Below are 22972 nucleotides of genomic sequence, written 5' to 3' on the forward strand. Positions count from 1 at the left end.
TGCTACATTTCCAGCACTGACATAAGGGCAACGAAGCTTTGAGGTAAGGGAACAAACATTCCCTTACTTTGAGGAGGCCTCCCTGAGTGATACCCAATTGCAGGATGCAGCACATGTCCCATTGGCACCACTATGCCAGTGCTGGAAAGCACTGACATAAGGTGTTAGGATTGCACCCTAAACAAGACAAGTTTAAGTCTGGCAACTTTAAACACACACAAAACAGCCACAAGGGTCCAGATTCAGACTGTAGTATAGGAGGTATTACTGGAAGAATCTGCCGATAGAGGTAAGGTGGTGGGGGAGGTGGGACAGGGCTGGGGATGGGTGGATTGCCTCTTTACCATGGCAGCAGCCAAATCCTAACCCCCTTCCAGACCTGATCCCATGGTGCATGGTCCCATGGTGCAATTTCGCTAGCACAGTTCTGAGTAGAATCCACATGATGTAGAGCAGGGGTCTCCAAACGTTTTGGCACGTGGGCCACACTGTATATCTGACATGGTGTTGAGGGCCAAAATAACTGAATAAATTTAAATAAATTAGAAGCTGGAAAGGGGAAATGGATTTTGAAAAAGGATTGGGGGAGTAGTGGGCAAAATGATTTGCAAAGAAAGAGGGGAGAATGGATTTTGAAAAGGAAAATTATTATTGGGAGAAAGAATTTGTGAAAGGAGGAATATGGTAGAAAATTGATATTTCTGGGAAAAACATTTTTTGAAGAGGAAATTATTTAGAGGGATTGGGGAGAGAACAGTTTTAACCTCATAGCTCTCTCCCCCAAGTTAAACCAATGGATTTGTACACATGCCCCCCTTCCCCTCCCTCCCACCATAAATCACAGATGAGAACAAAATGGGGTTTCAGTGCCCAGATCTTTACCATGCTCTCTTTTCATTGTTGTTGTCTCAGCACAGCAGAGCAAAGCTGCTTCCAAGGACTGGTCTGCTATTTCCCAGCTCTAAGCCTTGCCTCAGCAAAGAATTGCCCCACAAGGCTGCTCAGTAGTTCCTCAACGTGTGCTACTTTTCCAAATTAAGACTCTTGAGTCTATGTTGAGGAGATGCCTTTGCTATGGGAAAGATAAATTGGAGTGGCTTGGTGGTGGCTGGGGAGAGGGAGGGGCAAGAAGTTCTGCCAGCAACTGAAGGAGGGACTGTGTGAGTGACAGAACTGCCTGTCCTTACTATCTGCCTCCCTTTGGTTTCATGGGTCATAAACAGCAACATCCCTTCTAAACATGCTTTGAAAAAGACCACCAAAACCAGCCAGATAGGGAGCAAAGTGGGATAGTTCCCCCGCCTTGCAGGCTCCGCTTGTCCCTGAGTGCGCCCCTCCTTTTTCAACCCTTCCTCCTCCCGACTCCACTCCTGAGCTTAAGGTACCTCACTCAGTTCCCCCCACATACAAATGCCCTTCCACAGTTCCGTCACATGCTAGCTCTTTCATACACACCCTTCCCCCCAATGGAAAAGGTGGCAAAAGAAATAAGCTCAAGCTGTAGCAGCAAAATTGAGTGCGGCTGCTGCTGCTGCTGCCTTTCCACCTTTTTGCTTGCAAGCCTCTTCTCCAGCTGGCAGCCATCCAACTTTCTCACTCACTTGCCCTCCCACAGCTCCTTCACTCGATTTCCCCCCACCCTGGGAAAGGCAGCAATGTTGCTTGCAGAGCTGCTACTTTTTTCCCCTTTCCCAGGCAGCCAATCCTCCACTCTAACTAGCCCGGCACCACTTGAGGCTCAGTGCTGCTGAAGTCCCACCCCCTCCAGCCCTGTCTCACATCTGGCTTCCAAGAGCACCAGTGCAAGCCCGGTGGCCTGCTCTCAGTCATGCCGGGAGTGTGCTCCTCATGCCATAGTGCAGCAGAGGTAGCCCCATCTCCTTGGACCCATGTAGGGGCAACATGCAGGCCACATAAAGTCCTCTGGTAGGCCGGAAGTGGCCTGCGGACCAGGGTTTAGAGAGCCCCAATGTAGAGGCTTATCCCCATTATGAATGTAGGCCCTGAGACTTTGGCTTAAAGAAATAATGTGATTATTCCGACATTATTTTAAAAATATTTATATACTGCTTTTCAACTAAGCAAGTTCACAAAACAGTTTACAGAGAAAAATCAACTAACTACAGGGCTCATACTCCATATTCAGGTCTATTTTAGGGACTTTAGGGTACTTTCAGGTCAAAAACGGGACCAAAATAGGGACCTCATAAAAACTATGGGAATAGCAAAAACAGCATTCAAAAGAGTTTTTTTAAACCCTACCACTAAGTCAGTTAAAGTAAAACCTAAAAACTTTTTTTTAAAACTCTTTTGAACACAAAGTAACTCTTTAAACTCTTTAACTCCCAGGATCATTAAAAAAGAAATTGAGACTAAAACAGCTAATATTGTAATGCCATTGTACAAATCAAGAGTAAGGCCAAATCTGGAGTATTGCGTACAGTTCTGGTCACCATATCTCAAAAAGGATATAGTGGAGCTGGAGAAGGTGCAGTAGAGTGTGACAAAAATGATTACTAGGCTGGGGCACTTCCTTTATTAGGATAGCATTTGGGGCTCTTCAGTCTAGATCAGGGGTGTCAAACATAAGGCCCGGGGGCCAGATGCGGCCCCTGAAAGCTTTTTATCTGGTCCTCAGGCTCTTAGCTGCTGAGTAGTGCTGAGGTGTTAACACTGAAACAGCAGCCCACATAAAATTGGACTTTCCCATATCTTGAAATATGATCAAGATTTGCATATTTTCTCTTCTGTCATTTGCAGTTAATGAACTTCTATATGAGAGCAAGGTGCTGATTTCTGGCCATCAGCTGCTTAATTATGTCACTTTCTGCTTGATGACATAATTTCTGGCCCTCAGCAGGCTTCCTGAATGCTAACTTCGGCCCTCTGTATGAAACAAGTTTGACACCCCTGGTCTAGATAGAAGAAGGAACTGGGGGGGGGGGGCAGGAACACGACTGAGACATACAAAATTCTGCAGGGGATGGCTAGAACAGAGAGAGGGATGTTTTTTTCCTTCTCACACAACACCAGAACCAGGAGACATCAACTAAAATTGAGTGTCAAAAGGAAATATTTCTTTATCCAGTATGTCATTAGTCAGTAGAACTCCTTCCCAGGGGATGTGATAATGGCATTTGACCTAGATGCCTTTAAAAAGGGATTGGACAGATTTCTGTTTGAAAAGTCCATCACAGGTTACAAGTCGCAATGGGAATGTGCAACCTCCTGGTTTTAGAAGTAGGTTATCTCTTTCTAGTTGCTTTATTAGGTTATTAGGTTAGAAGTAGGTTATCTCTTTCTAGTGCCAGATGCAAGGGAGAGGTAACAGGATGTAGAGATCTTGTTGTCTTTTGTGCTCCCTGAGGCATCTGGTGGGCCACTGTGAGATACAGGAAGCTGGACTAGATGGGCCTTTGGCCTGATCCAGTGGGGCTGCTCTTATGCAATGGGGTCTGGGCTTTCCCCATTCTGCTGCTCTTGGGTCACCATTATATTAGGCGCCTACTCTCTCAATTCCCTGTTAGGCTGAATCCCACTCTGGTGGCTGGCAAGTAGCAAGGCCGGATTTAGATGAAACTTCCCCCCATAGGCACTTAAAATTAGACAGAAATGCAATTACAGACACAACAAAACACCAAACATTGACTTCTGACTTTCTGACACTCATCCCAGGCCACATAGCCTTTCGGGCCTGGTTATGGGACAGCTCCTCCTTTCTACTCTCCTACATCCAAAATTGCTCTAGAAGGGCTCACCCTTCCCTTAACAGTAGGGTGACTCTTAATGACCAATAAGAAGGCTAGGCCCGATGAGTTGTCCAGGTGGCCGACTTATCTCTAAGGCAGTAACTCTCAAACTTTTTAGTACTGTAACCCACTTTTTAAAATGACACTATCAGGACCAAGACTTTACAAGACCTTTTAAATAAAGGTGATCTAGGAAAAAATATATTTATTTATTTACAAGTAATTTATTGATTGATTTGCAAAAAAAACTTGATCCATTTCTTGTAATGAGGTAGCCCTAATGAATAGCCTTAAGGCTTGAGAGGCCCAATCCTAAAGGTGGCACTGCCGCTGAGTGCACTGGCACCAAAGCAGCTACAGCTGCATCCTGTGGTCCCGTGGCTACTGCCAGAGGTCTCCTTGGGGTAAGCCCTGAGCCCCACAATGAGGCTTCTCAAGTCTGCGTTGGCTATTTTGCTGGCTCAGAGTTGAGAGACTCTGTGTTGGCCTTCCACCCTGATATGAAGTTCAAGATTTGGCAGAGCTCTCTTGCCCCACTTCACCTCCCAAACCTGGTTCTTTCCCCTGCCCTGTTCCACCCATTCCCTGCCTCCCTTCCATTCCAATGCTACTTCTGGCTGGCTGGTGCTGCTGAAGCGCCAGCTGGCCTTCTGAGCTGCACTGAGGCTCAGTGCTGACTGGCCCTGGCCCAGCATCAGCAGCCCCTTCTCTCTGGGTGCCATAGGCGTGAATTATTGCGTATTTGTATTGAGAACTGAGCTCTTAGTTAGCCATCCACTGCCTGTCATTGATGGAAAAAAACACATCAGAAAACAGTGATCTCCCTATATTTAGCTCGCAAACTGCAGGAGCTCAGCTCTTTGCAGGGCATTTAGCAACTATCTGATTTTTTAGTAGCCTCAGGGTTTGAAGCAAGTACTTATTTGATCTTCCATCATCCTGTTTTCATTGGAGGCTCTGTGGAACCCACCACAAGCCACTCCAATCTCCCTGGGAACAGGGGTTGGGATCCAGCATAACTGCAGGATCCCAGCCCCATCTCCTGCTCCCTGCCCACCCCCAGGGCCACCCATCGCCCACCCAGGAACACCTCCCTCCCGCCCCCTCTCCACCTATCTCAGAGCCTTGTGTCGGCCCAGCCCAGTCAGTGGACATACAGGCTCGTTCCTGCCTCTGCAGGCCGGCGCACCGCAGAGGCCTAGGTGACTCCTGAGGCGCCAGCCTAGCCGACTCCTGAGGAGGCGCAAATGTGCCTTATGGCACGTTTGCGACCCTCCTGAGCCGGCGCAGGCCCAAGCCCAGGTCAGGATTGTGCCCTTAGCCAGTTAGCAGGAGTAATTTCTTGAGCCACTTTAAGTGTCAATAGACTTAGCAGCGCCTAGATCATGCTGTGTATTCCTAAAAAACTGCTCACTGCACTTCTCTTAATTCTCATAATATCTGAAACAAAGCGACAATAGTTATTTTTTCTCAGAACACTAACTGCATGATTGCAGTTTTTTCTGCAGTTATTTCTAAACTTTTGTTCAGTCCTTCTCCAAAAGAGGGAAGCACATCCTATAGGTTCAGCATTCACAACAAGCAGCTGAGGTTTTTGTTTTTTTTAAATACATCTTTAAATTTTGGCAGAATGAAACATTCATCATATCAAATACAAATATTTAAGTAGTATCAGTAACTAGATGGCTTATACAAAAAAGTTAAACAAGGCCCCCACCCAAATTACAAAAGGAAAAGAAAAAGAAGGGGAGGCACGAAGTTCAGGGAAAAAAATAATAATAATAATTAGGGGTTAAACACATGTATTTGCTAGTAAAGGTTAAGGATATTATTCTGCTAAAAGACAAAGATATCAGTCACAATTACAATTTTATTGCATTTAAGTAAGAGATTCATTGTTTTCCAATCTTATGATGAGCCTGAAATTCTATGGTTCTGTCTTCAAGATTGTTCCAGCAAAATTATGCAGGAAGTTGAACAGAGACTGAATAATGGTTCAAGGACAACGAGAGAAAATGAACAATTGTCTGAAGGACTGGTATGTGCTGAACATAAGAGACATGATTAGCCACAGTGCCAGTATGGATTTCAAGGCTGGTTCTCAGCAGCACCTTTTTTTCCCTGTGCTGAGACTGACTGAAAGCCTTCTCCAGTCAGATAATTAAACATAATTTTCCTGCGCTCGCTGTTTCCTTTATGATAAGAAAGAGTTACTCATTTGTAAAACTATAACAAATTGTGTTGTTCATTCAGTGTGCTTACAGAATTTGCTATTCCCTACTGGGGAAAGACAAACAGTTTTGTAGCACAGAGATCTTTTTACTAACCCTTAGTCGCAGAAGCTTCTGATTCGGAAATGGGCTCTGCCTTTTCTTCCCCATTTGACTCATCAACTTCTGCCACAGTTGTTAGCTCAGGCTCACTTTTGTAAAGTCTGTAATCTGGACCCTAGAAGTCAATGGCAGGAAAGCACACATTAACATCTTCTTGTTCAGGTGCGTCAGAATGCAACTGCAAAATGGCTGGCCGTGGAGTTGCATTCTGAAACACCCTCTTATTTAAAGACATGAGACAACCCAGCAGACTGCTTACATTTTGTTTGAAGTTTATTTTGAATTTGTTTTTCTTTCTTGAGTTGAAGGTTCCTTTGACAGAGGGGCAAAACTACAACATTCATTTCAAAAGCTACGCCTTCCACCCCAATCTTCAAATGATCCAAAGTGACTTTGGATTTGATTAGAAGAAACATTCTAAAAATTTTTTTGTGCTGCCTCTTGTTATTAACCAAGTGGCAAATATATGCCAAGAACTTGACCAGGTGAGTTTTTTTTCCATACCTTATTGCATCATTTAGAACATTTGGGGAAGTGTCCTGCCCCTTCCCTTTGTTTTCCCCACTGTCTAAATGGAGGTTGTGAGTTCACTTAACACCTGCCCATGAATGTGCAGCTCAATAAAACTTAATGTGCACTGTTGATATAGGATACCAACAAATTTGCTTAAAAAAAAAGAAGTTTCTTTAAAATATGGCTTTTTGAAAAATAAAAATACACAAATGCAACCCAGCAAGAACTCTAACCTGGTTTCAAAAGTGGAATCAGAAAGAGCTGAATCTACCAAGACCCTGATGTTTAATATGAACCTAACACAAAATGCAAACACTTAGTCTTTGGGTACAACTATAATTACAAAATATGGACGAACGCAAAAGTGGCACACAGAATAAAGCAACTAGAAATAACACAAATTAATCTAGAAAAGGAGCAATTTAAAATAAAAATAGCTGGGGGCCAAAATAAAAACAACACCTTGGTGGGGAGGGAAAATGTTTGATGAATGATGTGGCAGTGGCAGCCACTTACACAGTGAGCTCCGTTCCTTTGGTATCCTTGGACTTGGTGAATCTTCCTCTCTTCAGGCAGATGTACTGGGCCCCTGCTATAACAGAGCAAGGAGCTGCTATCACTGGGCAGAGGGGGGATTATGGGAGGATGCTCTGCAAAGTCATAGGACCGAGGGAGTGGAGGACGAGGTGGGACTACTTCCTCTTCCTAAAGATTGCAGAACAGTCACCTTATTTAGACGTGTTCATCTGTTACAAGTGTTACAACTTTTTCTTCAAAATATTTCACAGCAGCTATAAAACATTTTGGAATTAAAAAGGGACACTAATGTACTGAATGGGCAGATGGAAAACTGATTACATGATTTAATACAACCAACAATCAAAGATCTACAAATCGTGTCTCTTTACCAGAAGGGCATTCTGGTCATTATTATTTTAATAACACCTTTACATGCATCCGCTTCCTAACCTCATGCAATGAACTAAAGGTTGGGAAGGTTTTCTGCATAACAATTCTTCTCAACAGTAACTCCTGATGGCAATTATTTTAGTGCTTTCCCTATATCTCCTCATGCTGGTGGAGAGTTGACCAGGTATATGACTTTTATAATCCTACTATAAATTACCCATTACTTATGAAAGGTACAAATGCATACTCTCATAACAATGAAACTTTCATCAAGTTTTCCTACAATTAGCCCTAACACAAAGATGACAGTGTCCTGTTAAAGTCACAGTTTCTTGAGATACAGAGACACTGAGCTCTGTCAACTCCAGGTGGCTTCAACCCCCCCTACAGTACAGCAACTTTCAGTGCAAAAGCAGTACTTGACGCTATAGGAAGATGTGTGTCATGGGAGGAAGAATTCAGATTTACAACTGCTGGGAAGGTAGCCTGGATACCCACAAAAATCAGATACGGGAGGAGAGACAAATAGTAAGAAGTTGCAATATGTAGATAGGATTTCCAGTGAGGAATTTAATATCTAGAATTAACACATGAAATTTCCTTACTTAAACATACTAAATACGTGCATAAAGACCCTTTTCTAAAACTAACAAAGAGGAACTTTCATCAGAAAGCAAACAAGCAGGTAAAATATTCCTAAACATACCTCATTTTTGTACTTGGATGAAAATGCCTTAGATGCAAGGATACCTATTTACAAACAAACAAGAGCACATTATTTTAACATGAGCAACAACAATAGTACTTAACATCTGTATGGCACTTTTTCAGTGTGAAAGTTTGTTACACATATTATCTTGGCATAGGCCTTGTACAGGAAGCATTATTCTTCCCATACTGCAGTTGGGGAGCCAAGGCTAAGTGGCTTATGTTGACCACCTAGCAACCTCAAACCAGCGAAGTCCTGATTGGTAGCGCTATCTCTTAGCCATTATGTTATACTAGCTCTAATGAATTGAAGGCGTGAGCCCACATTTGCAGCTTGGCACAGACTGAGCAGCACACATATTTCCCTTTCTATCACGGTGAAATTCACTGTTTTCAGCCAAGATAGTGAGTGTGATGACATTGTATCATTCCCCCTCTCCCTGATACCAAGAGGTCAATGTGCTATTTTACCTGCTTCCATGGCACTGTTTCTCTGTTGCTTATGCTTACTCAGACCTTCCATGACATCCTGAATTCGCCAAAGTTCCTTCTGAATCTGTGCACGCTGTATACCAGCTGTCTCTGTCTGCCAAAGTAAAATGTTAGTATTGAGACAACATGTCTAAAAGAAGCTATCCAAGGATAAAAGGATTCACCAGTCTTAGTATCATGCACAAACAACAAAAATGCTATTGAGTTTAAACAAGGCTACTGGTAGGACTTTCCTACATTGCCAGTCAATTGAGGCTATCACCATTGTAAAATGTGGGCAACCTGGGGGTGTCAGTTGTCATCAGTCCTGAGACCTGTTACAGAGGAAGAATGGAGGTAACATAGGAGAGGGAAGGACATGAGAACAAAGGCAAAATACTGCACATTTAATACTTTTCTGATGCAAAAAGATTCTAATTTGGGGAATTTTCAAGATAATTAAAGGACAAAATGAGGAAGATTGAATGTACATTCAAACATTCTGTTCTGGTGATTTTTTCCACTTGTGGTTTCTTCTGTTTGGAACCTAGGTTCGGGAAGATATACTTGTCTGAAGACTGGGGGGAAAATGAAAGGAAAGACTGTACTTCTCTCTTCAGGGTGCTGAATATCTGGTCAAAACTCTGCCTGTGATTTCCTTGAGATCCATCTTTTGTAGCAGAAATTCAGGCAATTTTTATTAACTGGAGGAATGACATCAGTACACCCTGGAAATCAGGTCTGCCATAACCATACCAGCGTGCAGCTTAGCCCACAGGAATGTTGCCAGTATAAAGACTCATGTATAAGGCTTAGGATGAATTATTCTGATACAGATAAGATGGCCATTTATTTACCCTATTTCACATTCTAGAAATTTTTACAAAAAAGAATGAACTCATTCTTCACAGTCATATTTGCAGATTACCTCTTTAAGAACATTGTATCAGAGTTATGTTCATTTTAGCCTATTTGACATATGTTCATGTTGTGATGTGGGTCGCACCTGAACTTCCCCCAGTCGCTCTAGCTGCTCCTGCATGTGGCTCTTTGTGACTGCTACATCATATTCTAATTTGTCATATTCCCGCCAAGCTCTCTCCAGTTCCTGAAAAAAAAGAAGGGGGAATATAAATAAATGAAAAGCATGTATATTAGAATTTGGGTGACTTGCCCCACAAGTGGATGAATAAGTTACAAAGCTGGAACTTTGCATGACTAGGACAATAATGGACCATTTGATTTCAGAAAATAATTCAGTTGCATTTATCACATGCACACAGGCCCTTTGCAAAAAACGCTGGATTGGTGGGTTTCTAACTGCATAGTGCAGAGATGGAAGAACGTCACAACTCAATGTGAAATGGCAAACAGCTAAACAAAAGTAAATTAATATAATGATTAAATAAACTTCACTACCATTAAATTGTAATTAATGCAATGCTATGTTCCCCTCATCCCTACATCCAAGAAAGGATCCTAAATGAGTCTTCCTACTGAATTCATTTTTCCTTCTACTAAAACTTTTCAACAAACTTTTAGGATCTAACACAGCATTTTTCAACCACTGTGCTGCGTCACCCTACTGTGCCACAGGCTGCCTCAGGTGTGCCATGAGATCAGAGCAGACAGGCAGCAGCCCCCGCGGCTGCTTTGAGCCTTACGCACAGCAGAAGGTAAAGGAGCAGGCAGCCAGTCAGCGAAGGGGCTGGTCGCGGCTGCTTTGCATCTCCTGCTGTCGCTTGCTCCTGCTCCTGAGCGAGACAAAGGCTGCAACCCGAGCCTGATTTACCTGGGAGTAAGCCCCACTGACCATTATGGGGCTTACTTCTGAGTAGACATGCCTAGGATTGGGTATTAAGTCCTTGCCTCCTCTGTGTGCTGATTGGGCAACCAGAGAAGCTTGGAGGAGGTCCCGAGGGAGTCAGGAGCAGGCAAGCAGGTATGAAGTGAGTGAGGCTGCTGAGGCCACCAGCCTAAGAACTGGCTGACTCAAAGGGTCCTGGATAGTCCCTTTTCCTTGTCACAGTTTGCTTGCAACTCCCTAAAGCAACCCTCCCTGCATTGCCTTTTGCCTTTTAGGGGAAGGGCATTGGGCCCCAATCCTCTCCATACTTACCTGAGAGTAAGCCCCATTGACTATAAGTAGTAGTCTGAGTAGACATGCCTAGGATTGGGCTTTTGGTCACACTTTTCCCCCCTTAAATACAGGAGCAGGCAATTGGCACTTCTCCCCACCCCACTCCCTCCCACAGGCACTTGCCCCCCAAATCTCATAATTGCAGTCAGCACCTCTCTTACTGTCCCTCTCTTCACTCCTCCGCACCTTCCAAAGGTTCAGAATCACTTGCTTCAAGTTCTCTTCCCCCCACTCCAGCTGAATCCTGTAGTTGTTTCACTCATGTCTCTTCACTGCCCCTCACCCCACAGCTTTCCTATATGCTCAATCTGACCTCTCTTTGCCAGCACTTTTTCGCATAACACTTTAATAACATTTTTCATCCTTTTCACAATCACATATCCTTTCCTCTCCAAGCTTCTTGTGAGTTTCTTTGTCATGTAATAACATAATTGTATTAATTATATTAACAATTAATTGTAATGTAGTGATTTAATGTAAGTAAAAAACTGGTAGTGTGCCTTGACAATTTTAGTGCCTTGTCGGTGTGCCATGAGCTGAAAAAGATTAAAAATGGCTGATCTAACATATGGATTTTGGGTGGTGACGAGTAATGAGACCAATATTTATTAGTTCTACAAAATTCTACAAAGAATGCTTATTTGCCTGTTAAATCAGACTTTGTAAATAAATGCTCTGGACACAATCCATATTCATCTGTGAAAAGATACACTCTTCAGGTGTGCTTGGATTTACCGCTGCACATTACTCCATGCACGGAAGAGGACAGGGAAGAAGGTGCACACAAGCAGCATGAGACACACACATATGTATGCACTGATAAAAGAGTAGTTTGACTGCAACCTTTGGGTGCTTTTGCTCTGAAACTAAAGCCAGGACTGTAAGTTGTACTGACACCTGGTTCTCTGGGCTGAGATGACTGATCAAGCTGATAACATGCCAAGAATGGAATACTGCAAGGTGGAAAGCCAAGGGTCTGAGTTAACCCTGGTTGATACAAAGGAATGCTCAGCAAGATTTGGTGAGGGTGGGTTTCCATACTTCAGCAGCAGTGACAAGGCTACATATTGTTTGTCCATCCTTGCATCTTGTAGAAGTTTGTTCTATGTTGATGATAGCTGATCTGGGCCTTTTATTGAAAGAGTAAAAGGTAGGACTGAAATGATTTAAAAGAAATAGCTGCAATCCTATAAACACTTACTTGGGAGCAGGTTCAATTAAACTCAGTGGGTCTTATTTCTGAGCAGACATGCACAGGACTACATTGCACGTCATTTAGATAAGCAACTCCCAGGCTTAAGAGGAAAACTGACAAAAGCTATGAACCACCACAATTTTGCTAACCACTCTCTAAATAAAAACATTCTGTCCTTTTACCATATCAGAATCAGCGTTTGTTTCCTTCATCCACCACTCCAAGACTGGTAAATGCAAGGCCAATTAAGGTATACTGGGCTATAATAAAGAACAAGCTTGCAGACAGCCTGTTTTTTTTTAAAAAGCTTCATGGACCACCACTAATTAACATGCCACTGAGTTTTACTAGGTGAAGAAAAATGACCTTACTCACCGCAGTAGCTCGAGACACTTCTCGACAAGTGCTAAGGAGTCCATTCTGTAAATCATCCCTCTGCAAGATGACATTCTGTATAGCAGCTGGATTTTCTGCATTCATTTCTATCTCCTGACTGGCTGATAGCAAAGCTTGCTCAAGCGTGTACTATGGTAATAAAAAAGAATAATTTTTAATGTTCTGCATCACTGGACTGATTTTCTTTTTACTTCGCTTATCAGTGTTCTGATAATAAGCATGCAAAATAACATCCATTTGGGGTAATAAATGTAATTGTCCTACTTTTTCCTTGTGTAGCTGCTGAAGCTTCTCTTCCAGGGCTTGCACCACTTTGTCCTGTTCGCATAATCGACTAAGCTTAGCCTAGTGTGGAAGAGAAGATGGTTATAATTAGTGCCACTAGTTTTGCACCTTGCCAAATGATGCACAAACTGTTTTAAAAAAACATTTGGTGACACAGGCTGGAAAACAATGCATTGGCAGCAGCTCTTCACTGCTGCAATTCTAAATTGCTTGCTCAGTTGGGTGCGAGCCACAGCAATAGCATGTCCTGTTTAGCAATCTGTATACTACTGGCCCAACCCATTGGGGTCAGTGTCTATATGTTGTTGGCAACCGTCAGTCTCGAGAGACTATGGTATCGCGCTCTGAAAGGTGGTTCTGGAACAGCGTCTAGTGTGGCTGAAAAGGCCAATTCGGGAGTGACAATCCCTTCCACAACGGGAGCAAGTGCAGTCTGTCCCTGGTCTGTCTCCCTGGCTATGGGCCTTCCTTCTTTGCCTCTTAGCCTCAGACTGTTGGCCAAGTGTCTCTTCAAACTGGGAAAGGCCATGCTACACAGCCTGCCTCCAAGCGGGCCGCTCAGAGGCCAGGGTTTCCCACTTGTTGAGGTCCACTCCTAAGGCCTTCAGATCCCTCTTGCAGATGTCCTTGTATCACAGCTGTGGTCTACCTGTAGGGCGCTTTCCTTGCACGAGTTCTCCATAGAGGAGATCCTTTGGGATCCGGCCATCATCCATTCTCACAACATGACCGAGCCAACGCAGACGTCTCTGTTTATATGGACATTACCTTACCCCCATTTGTGGAATCAGACTGCTCATTCATGAAATGAAGAATTTCCAGCATGTGTAGTACATGCCCTAATAGGAAAGGGGTGCGGTTTCTGCACATGCAAAACTATATGTGCACACTGGAACCCTGCAAAACATAGGGCCTTTTAGTCTGTCACAAGAGCTATGAACCCACTGACTACACACATTTATTTCTCAGCAGTCATACAGCGCATATTAAGGAAGCATGGCTTGCAATGAAATAAATGCATGGGATCAAGTCCCCTTACTTCACCTTCAGTACAGTAAAGGAAATGAGTGGCTTGTTTTACAGACCGAGTGCACCGAGAATACAGCTCTTTTTGTACTGCAAACATTGTATAATATTGAGCAATACTATTCTTGATAGCATGATACGATGGACTTAATACTTTGAGGAAAACAGCAATAATGCATTGACAAGAAGTTCTGGGAACATCTGGAAGAATTTGCATGCAGTTACTCCCACGTGTGGCTCAACACATTTTCCTAAAATGATTACTTTGTATATAGTTCTTCTGTGGGTTACTCATTTTGATATGAACAACCAATCATTTTACGAGACTTTACTGATGCAGCCAAACATTGTTTCAAAACAGCTATTCTGCTTTTGAAGAAAAGGATTCAAAACTTCCTGATATATCAAAGGCAGCTGTGGGTGACAGTATAAAGTTTTTAGTCTTCTACAACAGACTCAAAGTGCACCTTACCTCTACTTCAGAAAGTCAGGGAGACGTGACAATGAATGCCCCCTGAATGTTTTCAATGAGTCAAACATAATTCTAAACACACAAATATAATTCTAAACACACAACGTGCGCGCGCGCACACAAATTTAACATCCAGCAAGTAAGCCATACTTACATCAATATCCAGCTCTTCTGATCTGTATTTGTACACAGTACCCCTACATTCATCTTGTGACAGCTACAATAAGGAAAAACACTGCCATCAGACCATTTCATTGGAACCGCCCAAACACTATTTAGTCTGAAGTTTGCATTTAAGTAACCATAAATTACTTCCAACTGAGCATTATGCATGTAGCACGCCTGACTACATTTAGTTAACACATGCTGTGTACACCTTAGTTCATAACCAAATGCCAAATATGGTGTGTCAGTACAGAGCTATTCAATTCTGGCTATTAAATAGCTAACCAAAGCTGAGGGTTGAACTGAATTCCATTTGTGATCTTCAGAATTCTTCAGGAAAAAAGTGAAATTTCTAATTTTGATAACAGTCCAATCAATCAATGCAGGAATGGAAAATCTGATCCTGATTATATCCTGTTTCATGCAATGGAAGAACAATGAATAAATTTCCAAGTGAGAACTCTGAACATGGAGTTCTAATCTGCTTTTATTTTCTTTTTTGTCTAATGCTTTGAAAACTTTAGAGTCAATTTACATTAAAAAAAAAACATTTGAACACTGACAGCCAAACACACACACATCATTGGCATGCTGGTTTGGTGACTTCACTGCACTTCTCTCAGCTTTCAATACAATGCTAACAGCTCTATACTGCAGAGTCCTTTATCCAAATGCTTGTGAGGAGATACGCATGTTCCCATAAACACAGTAATTTGGATAAAGGGAAGCAATATTTACACAACATCACATTGAGGAAGGGCTGCATGGAGGAGAAGAGCTACTCCAGATAGTGGAGGATTAGATCAATTGCAGTGCTATGCAAGCTACACAAGTTTTCTAAATGTCAGGAAGAACCTTTGAAGTATATGAAATTTTCCAGCCTGGTTGTACTGTATATGGCTGTGTTAATTGCTAGCTGCTTCTTTCCAATATAGTTAGCACTGCATTTAGCGGTTTAACATAATCAACAGATTATTGTCTTGTAAACAAGGAATTATCAACACATTGAATTCGCCTACGACCTTCAGCTTTTAGATAAACAACAGGGAAGACAATAGAGAGTAACTACATGGATGCTCATCTGAATAAGTGCATTTTATCACATACATTGGCTCTGCGCAGATGCAACATCCTTGCTCTCTGAAACATGGTTATGAGATTGAGAACAAATTCCAGGTTTGAATGGCCCATCCTACAACTTCCCTCCTCTGCTCCATGGTTTATTTTAACCACGAAGAAATTGTATTACTGCATCAGTGCTAGCCATAGTTTAATTAAATGGGTTGAGAGGATAGCCTTTAACAAGAATTTTATGGGTGTGCAAACTCTAAGTATGAGACATGAACCATGTTTCAAGCAAGTATGAAAGGCAGGAGAGGGAAAGGGAGGGAAACTGGAAATCCACATCATGCTCCTGATCATTACTTTTTGTACTGGGTCATTCTAAAAAGCATTTTCTATCTTATTAACTTTAATGTATACTTAATTCAATGCCCACATATTAATCTTCCTTCCCATCTTCACATGCATGCACAGTAATTTTCTGCACAGAATAAGATTATAAGCCTTTTCTCTGCTTTTAAAGGAGGACTGCAAATGCAAAAATGAGGTAAGGGTTAGCCACACAGCACTCCAAAACACAGACTAGATCCTTAGAAGACCTTTAAGTGTATCAATTCAAGGCATATTCTCATGCAAATGCTTTAGGTGACAATCTGAGAGTATGCACAGTGTATTAAAGTCATAAGTAACTTTTCATTGAAATGAACATTTAATGGGATGAATATCAATGGATGAAAAAGCCACAGCGCCTTTGCGTGTCATGACGATCATAGGTTTTAATTTGATAGGATGCATAGTTTAGTACCTCACAAAGCTCCCTCAATTTTAAACCCCTCTTGAATCTGTACTACAGATTCCATCCTGACAGGAGAAAGAATTGAAGAATGGAAATATCTTGGGTTTGTTTTTTAATGCTCAAACATGGCCAACATAAATCTGGCCAAGCTCACAAAAGTAAAAAGATGAGACGTATGCATTCACTTTCAAGATTTACAGTGTGGATGGAAACATTTTCAAAGATGCTTTGGCATCTAGATCTCAGTTTCAATAGGCCTGTACATTTCTGAACAATAAGCAAAATCATTAGCTTTTTCAAAAATGAACTTTATGCAACAAATTTTTTTGTCAAAATACTATAATTAAATAGAAAACTTTTTTTCACGTAACCATTGGTTGCAACCTGGCTTCTTTGAAAGAGGAGAGTGTGCTTTATTTTTAAAAAATCTGCAGTTTAAAAAACAAAAACAAATTCACAGATGTGTTTTGCCCAACTCTGACCTTTCAAGCCTATATCCACACACAGGATGATGTTTTCTCCACAGGATTGATTTCCACATAATGGCAAAGCATGGCTTGACATTGCATGAATGAACCTTAGGACTGTGAGTTCTAATTCATTCATTCATCTCTTGGTTTGTAGCAGGTCATAGTTTGCTGTTGCATCCAAACTAGCAAATCATCATGGTTTGGCAGTGTACGTGAACCAAGCCACAGTTAGGACTACAGAAGCCACTGTTTAAATTCAACTATATTCCTAGAATCAGAATGTTTTTATTGGCTTCAGTTCTGTGTACTGAAAAGTCATGTAGTTTATAGAGAGATGAGCAGCAACTATTGTAAATGTAAGACACAGCCATCTCTCTTAATGGTTTTCACACCGTGTTGTGGGAAAGACTGACATTCCTGGTAGATTATCAGTCGCTTCTTAATCAGAATATCAGTAACTGTAGATAAGTTTTCCTGAAGGGCAGCTTGCCTACCATAAACATGCAATTTCCCATAAATTTCCTATAAATATTTCCCATAAATGTGCAGATGCAGAATATTCTCCAATGCACTGAAAGGTGCACACACTCAGTTTATTTGAAACAATGTGTGTGTGTCCTAGAACAGATACTCAACAGGTCTGGCCAGTGCTCTTCAGCATGCCCCAGAATTTTCTCATGCTCTTCAAAGCCTGGGATTCTTGGTTGATGCTCAGGAGCTCCCCAACAGCTAAGTCAGTGTGGAAAGTGTTTGCTGAACGTAAAAAGTTTGAGGAACCAACTGACCTCTTTCAACTAAAAGACAACATGACATATGTTTAAATATGACATAATTTTTCAAGATTCAAATGCACTGGACTAGTTTTGATGATAGTAGTAGACTACCACTGAAATTGCAGAAGTGTCTCAGAGAATTGTGTATTTATAAGATATTTCTTGAAAAAAGAGATCAGTACTATAATTAAAAGGCCATTAAGAAAACAGATATACCATACTAGAATCTGATTAAAATATAAGGGCTAATAGTTCCAACTTTCTATCCAAAAGGCTCTAGACAATTAAAGGCTTGATCTCTTGTAGATCACGCACCAATAAAAGTTCTTGACTGCATATTTAACTGTTCATGCAGAACATCAAGGTATTTACGCATGGAACAGTGCCACCTGGTGCCCAAACAGCAGTACTTCCTACAAAACCTTGCATTTTATTTCCAGTCTCCATAGTGGAGGTAGCTTTGTTATCAATAGGAGCCTTCCAAGTACTTCAAGGAACACAGTTATTATTTTTTTTAATGGATAGTTATAGTGATGTATAGTATGTACTGAATTCCATGAATACACAGAGATCTATACAGCTGGATTTTTTATTTGTTGTGGCTTTAGAACTCAAACAATATAAAAGGCAAGGACATTAAAGAGGCTTGACATCTTGGGTAGGGACTAATGAAACAGCAGCACAAACCTCTCAGCACCTGTGTAGATTTCATGTACTCACACGGGGCTGCAAAACATGCACGAAGTATTACAGCTGAAAAAATCTCCTCCAACAGTTCCTGTATCAAGCTATGTGCATATCTTAATGACAAAAAAAGCTGAAAGCACCTCCATCAATGTCTTCAAATGATGGTGTATCTACTCTAATGTTAGCAAAGCAGGATTTAGCAGCCTGAGACTTTGGATAAGTCCAAATGCCCTTGCAGCTCTGAGCCCACTGCAATAATGGATGTGGAACATTCACCAGTAAGCAGTTTAATTTCAAAGTAATGCCTACAGTTTATACTTTCAATCTCACTTTAAAAAGTTTGCCCATGGAAATTTTATGAAAGGAAACATCCCAGATGCCCTAAGCTACTTTAAAAAGAAAAAGTTAACATTAAAAAGATAGGACTGGGAGAGGAACAGTCCCACATCTCCTTTGTGGTTTTTTAGGGCTTAATGGAATTTTAAAAATGCTATTCTTTTCAGCAGAAAGCAGTGTCAACATAAGTACCTCTATGCAATCTGAGAAATGCTTTCATAGAAACCTCATTCTTTTTCTGGTTTAGGTTTATTAAGTACAGAAACTGATAGATACTATCTGCTTAAAGTATCCATTCTGTGACAAGGACTGAATAGGGAAGCTGGCCCTCTGTAGGCTCTAGCCCTGCAGCGAGATACCATCCTACCCATTTCCCTGGATTTCTGAAGCAGCAGCAAAAATATGGTAGTGGTCATATTAAGCTCAGGTTTCCATGTATCACATGCATCCATCAAGTGCTTAAGTCTGCTTAAGGGCTGTCTACTACCAATTTTTTAAAAAATTATTTGAATCTTATAAGCTATATAAAAAAATTAACTAGCATCCCAGCAACACGCAAGGAAGCCCCAGGATTTCACATAAAGAAAGATCTGACAGAACCTTATCATTAGGCTCTAAACCTTGTAAGTCATAGTAAGCTGACTTGCGAAAATAGCAAGTGGTGTGTGGACTGAAAACTCCACCATGCTTTGATGAGGATCTAGCACAACATTTCCTCAAAAAGAATTTTCCATTATTTAAGGATTAACCCATTTTTGCCCAGCCCACAGGTGTATACATTTGGTTCCTTTTGCATATATGCAACATTGGCCAGAAATGGCTTAACTGCTCTGGCAAAGACCTACCTATCCACTTTGCATTTCTTTTCCACTCTCCTTTAGTTGTCACCATGAATGATTCACAAAAATAACGCTAGTTATTTTAAATCTTACAGGAACATTTCAGAATTTAAGGCTAGTGATTCACTGCAGAGTAATTGTAAACACTGGGGATACTCTTCTAAAGTTACCATCTGCTTATCCCTAATTATATACAGAATTTGATATTAATGAAAATGATATTTTGGAAATCTTTCTTACTTTTTTTTAAAACCCAAGATTAGATGCTGTGAAAACATTCCCACCTGTGTTCTCAATTATGCTAGGCATCAAGGACCTTCCTCTAGAAGTATCATGAATCCAAGAATGATCAGGCCTTCAAGACCTCTTGAAGTCAAACAAAATCAAGGATGGTGCTAACCCAGTGTGAATGAGGAAATAATTTTATTCCTTCCAACCTAATGAAAAGCAAGACCACATAATTAAGTAGCTAAAGAAAAGATAAAACCTCCACCCGAGCCTAAAGGACTCCTTATTTTTCTCAGTCCAAATTTCTTTCTTTAGAGATCTGCATTTATTTTGGCAAACAAAACTGAATTAAAAATTTGGCTGAAAATGACTGCTGCAATCCCCAGTCTCAGTCAAGTAGCAGACAGAGAATTCAACATGTTTCTCGCATTTCAGTAATAATTTCACGCTGTTATTCTAACTTGTGTGAATAAGGATTCACAATGGGAAGCAGGTGGAAAATTATGTTAACTTAAAAGTTAACTAAGCACATGTTTGAGCAAGATCATAATGGCACAGAATGCATTTCATCACACAATCACTACCCATAAGAACACTCACACTGTTCCCCTGAAGCTGTGCACATTTTTTGCCCATGTTGGCAAGGTTACCAGGCCTTGTCCCAGGAGGGTGTGTGTGCCTTTAACAGCTGCTTAGTGGGCAGGCATTTGGCAAATGCAGCTTCAGCTTCTCCCATCACAGCTGTAATGACAGAGGCTGCATCTGTCCAAGTTCTCTGGGACATGCAGCTAATAAAGGAAAAGGAATGTTCTTTGGGAGTCAGGCATTGGCCAACCAGACACATTGGTCAAAGCTCAACATGTCAGTCACTTTGGGGTAGGAGCTATAGAGTCTTTGAGCTTACAAGCTAAAAAAATAATGCCATTACTTGAAAAAAGGACAACATTTGCAAGGATAATAATGACAAGTATTTCATTTGGCACACAATGAAACCTGTTGACATTCATATGGTGTTCATGACAGTTATTTCACTAATGGATTCTAAACAGTCATGTTGATGTATATTTCCATTCAGCACATTCCCTCTGAATATATTATCATGACTCAGACTGACTTTGTTTTGCTGTGACTTTCTGAACACACTGCCCTTAGAAGCTACAGCCCCCAGATCAAAATTCTGATCTTTATTAAACCCCCAAGGGCAAAAAAAAAAATAAGGCAGTTGCCGAAGAACCTACAGCAATGAGTAAATTCATTCCTAAAATGAGAAGCTGCCAGAAATGACAAGGTAAACACTGCCCTGGCATGCTTTTGCGTGAAACCAAAGTGAAGGTGTTCCTTCAAAAGAAGGAAAGAAAATGAATTGCAGAGATCCATGCTAAGACAAATGTTGGAAGCTTGTTGACATTTTTAAAAAATGAACTGACCAGATTCACCTGCAGAAAAAAACAGCAAGCTTGCCAAATATTCTCAAGACAGAAAAAAGTTATCCAAATGGGGATACACTCAATACTTCATGACAAGAACATTCAGCAAAGCCATGCTAACAATTTTGCAGCATTTTATAAAGCACGAATGACTTGTGGTTTTCCAAAGCAAAGAGAAGGAACACCAATGTTATGGGTAAATAGGAGGGGTACAACCAAAAACTGTCACTGAGGAAAAATTTTGCAATGATAAAAAGCAATTTCATTCACTATCCAAGACCTTACTTGATGGTACAGTTGGGGTCTTAGCGCCGAGTTCTCAATCATAGTGTGAACCATGATGATTAAAGGTTCATTCTCTTTCATCTATTTCAAATCAGGAGGAGCATACAGCAAACATCAGTTTACAGCACGGCTAGATTTGAAAGACGACACTGTAAATATAGCCTCTACTTTAATTGTTATCTATTAGTGCAGCAGTTCATATTTCCTCTTATACTCAGCAAAACTGTACATTTGAAAAGCCTGCTAAGGCCAAATCAGATTATCAATTTACACTTGTGCTGGTGTCAAAACAATTCATATCACTAACAAGCATTTTAAATTGTTTCTCTAAAAACTTGAGTTAATATTGCTGAAATTTCATTAACAAATGGATAACATGGACAAAATTCAAGTTTAATTTAAAAGACACATACACATTAGCAGAATTGCAATGCAAAGAACATACACCTAAAGTTATATGTTGTGAAAACTGGGTACAGAATGTTACAATGTGGACATTTCTGGGGCCAATTCTGCGACATCTAAGAAAGTCTGTCAGGATGGGGATTGTAAACCAGGCTGAGTTCAGTCTACATTTTTCTCAGATAAACTCAATCATTCAAGAGAGCATCACAATTTTTTTTCATGCCATCAAAAAAAAAAAGAAAGCCCATGAAAACCTGCACTGTGCCAATTTGGGACTATGCCATGGTACACAAAGCTATCAACATCATACACCCAAAATTATAGTCTGGGCCACCAAGAAATTTGCTTATTATCAGTGCTCAGTAATTGTTTGCTGGTTTTGGTCACCAAGTCACAATTGTAGTTGTCCCCACAAAGTGGCCCTCGCCTCAACGTACCACCAAACACCCAGTCCCAAGCTTCTGCTCTGGAGCCAGAGACAGAAGTGTAGAGCTCAAATGTAAAGACATTAGGCTCATGAGTCTGCTGGGCATGACCAACATTGGCCACCACCCTCACCAGAGAACACCAGATTACTCATTATAATGAAGTTGACAAATGAAATGGTAGAAATTTGCTTATTACATGTTTTCACAATGTATATTGAAACCCCTACACTGAAGTCTTACTAGACAGTGACTACTCATTTACTTAATGAGTAGTCCATGGCTTAAAAAAAAAATTTATGATCCTGAATATCTGAATGTAAGCAGTTTTTTCTAGAATGTATCACTGCTGTATTTACCCTATCCTAAATAGATCTTTGAATCTATAATTTTCACATTTCGTATGACTATATCTATTACGTATTGAAGTATTCTAATAAAAAAATTGGAAAGAGGCTCTGTGTGAAAAACAAGTCAAAAAGATTTGGGGAGAGACCATGCACTGTTCATTTTAATGGGATCTGCATGTCTTATTTAAATGATAGGAAAATGAATGCTTGGTGAGCTGTGCTTTTGCATTCTAGAATAATGGTGTATTTGCATTCTAGGTATATTTGCCATGAAATTCACCACAGGGAATACAACAATCTGGATTAAGACACACTAGCTTAAACAGTTTGTGAGTTGCCTTTATCACTCAACCTGCTCATCTGCCTACCTAGAGAACAACTGGTTAATATCAGGTAGCTAGGTTGTTTGCATACCATAAAACCTAAACATCATTAAGTGGCCCAAGATGGCAAGTCACAGTTGGGAGACTGGGAACGGTAAGAACTAAGTCCCACATTTTGTATCAACAGAACTAAATTGTGGGTGT

General features: G+C 41.0%; 1 protein-coding gene across 9 annotated transcripts in view; it reads right to left on the reverse strand.

Moving 5' to 3' along the window:
- The window catches only part of PLEKHA5 (pleckstrin homology domain containing A5), a 239741-nt gene that overhangs the window by 13422 nt on the left and 203347 nt on the right, over positions 1–22972 (reverse strand). For 6 of the 9 annotated variants that reach the window (XM_066633193.1, XM_066633191.1, XM_066633189.1 and 3 more), the window contains 7 exons: positions 14352–14414; positions 12679–12759; positions 12394–12543; positions 9690–9791; positions 8684–8798; positions 8211–8254; positions 6077–6197 (listed from right to left, as the gene is read on the reverse strand). In XM_066633193.1, the coding sequence (XP_066489290.1) occupies positions 6077–6197; positions 8211–8254; positions 8684–8798; positions 9690–9791; positions 12394–12543; positions 12679–12759; positions 14352–14414 (676 nt within the window). Of the gene's footprint in view, positions 1–6076; positions 6198–8210; positions 8255–8683; positions 8799–9689; positions 9792–12393; positions 12544–12678; positions 12760–14351; positions 14415–21265; positions 21347–22972 lie in introns of all 9 variants that reach the window. The other 3 variants (XM_066633186.1, XM_066633187.1, XM_066633185.1) reach the window with 1 other exon arrangement.

The sequence above is a fragment of the Tiliqua scincoides genome, chromosome 7, assembly GCF_035046505.1.
Source record: "Tiliqua scincoides isolate rTilSci1 chromosome 7, rTilSci1.hap2, whole genome shotgun sequence".
Lineage (NCBI taxonomy): Eukaryota > Metazoa > Chordata > Lepidosauria > Squamata > Scincidae > Tiliqua > Tiliqua scincoides.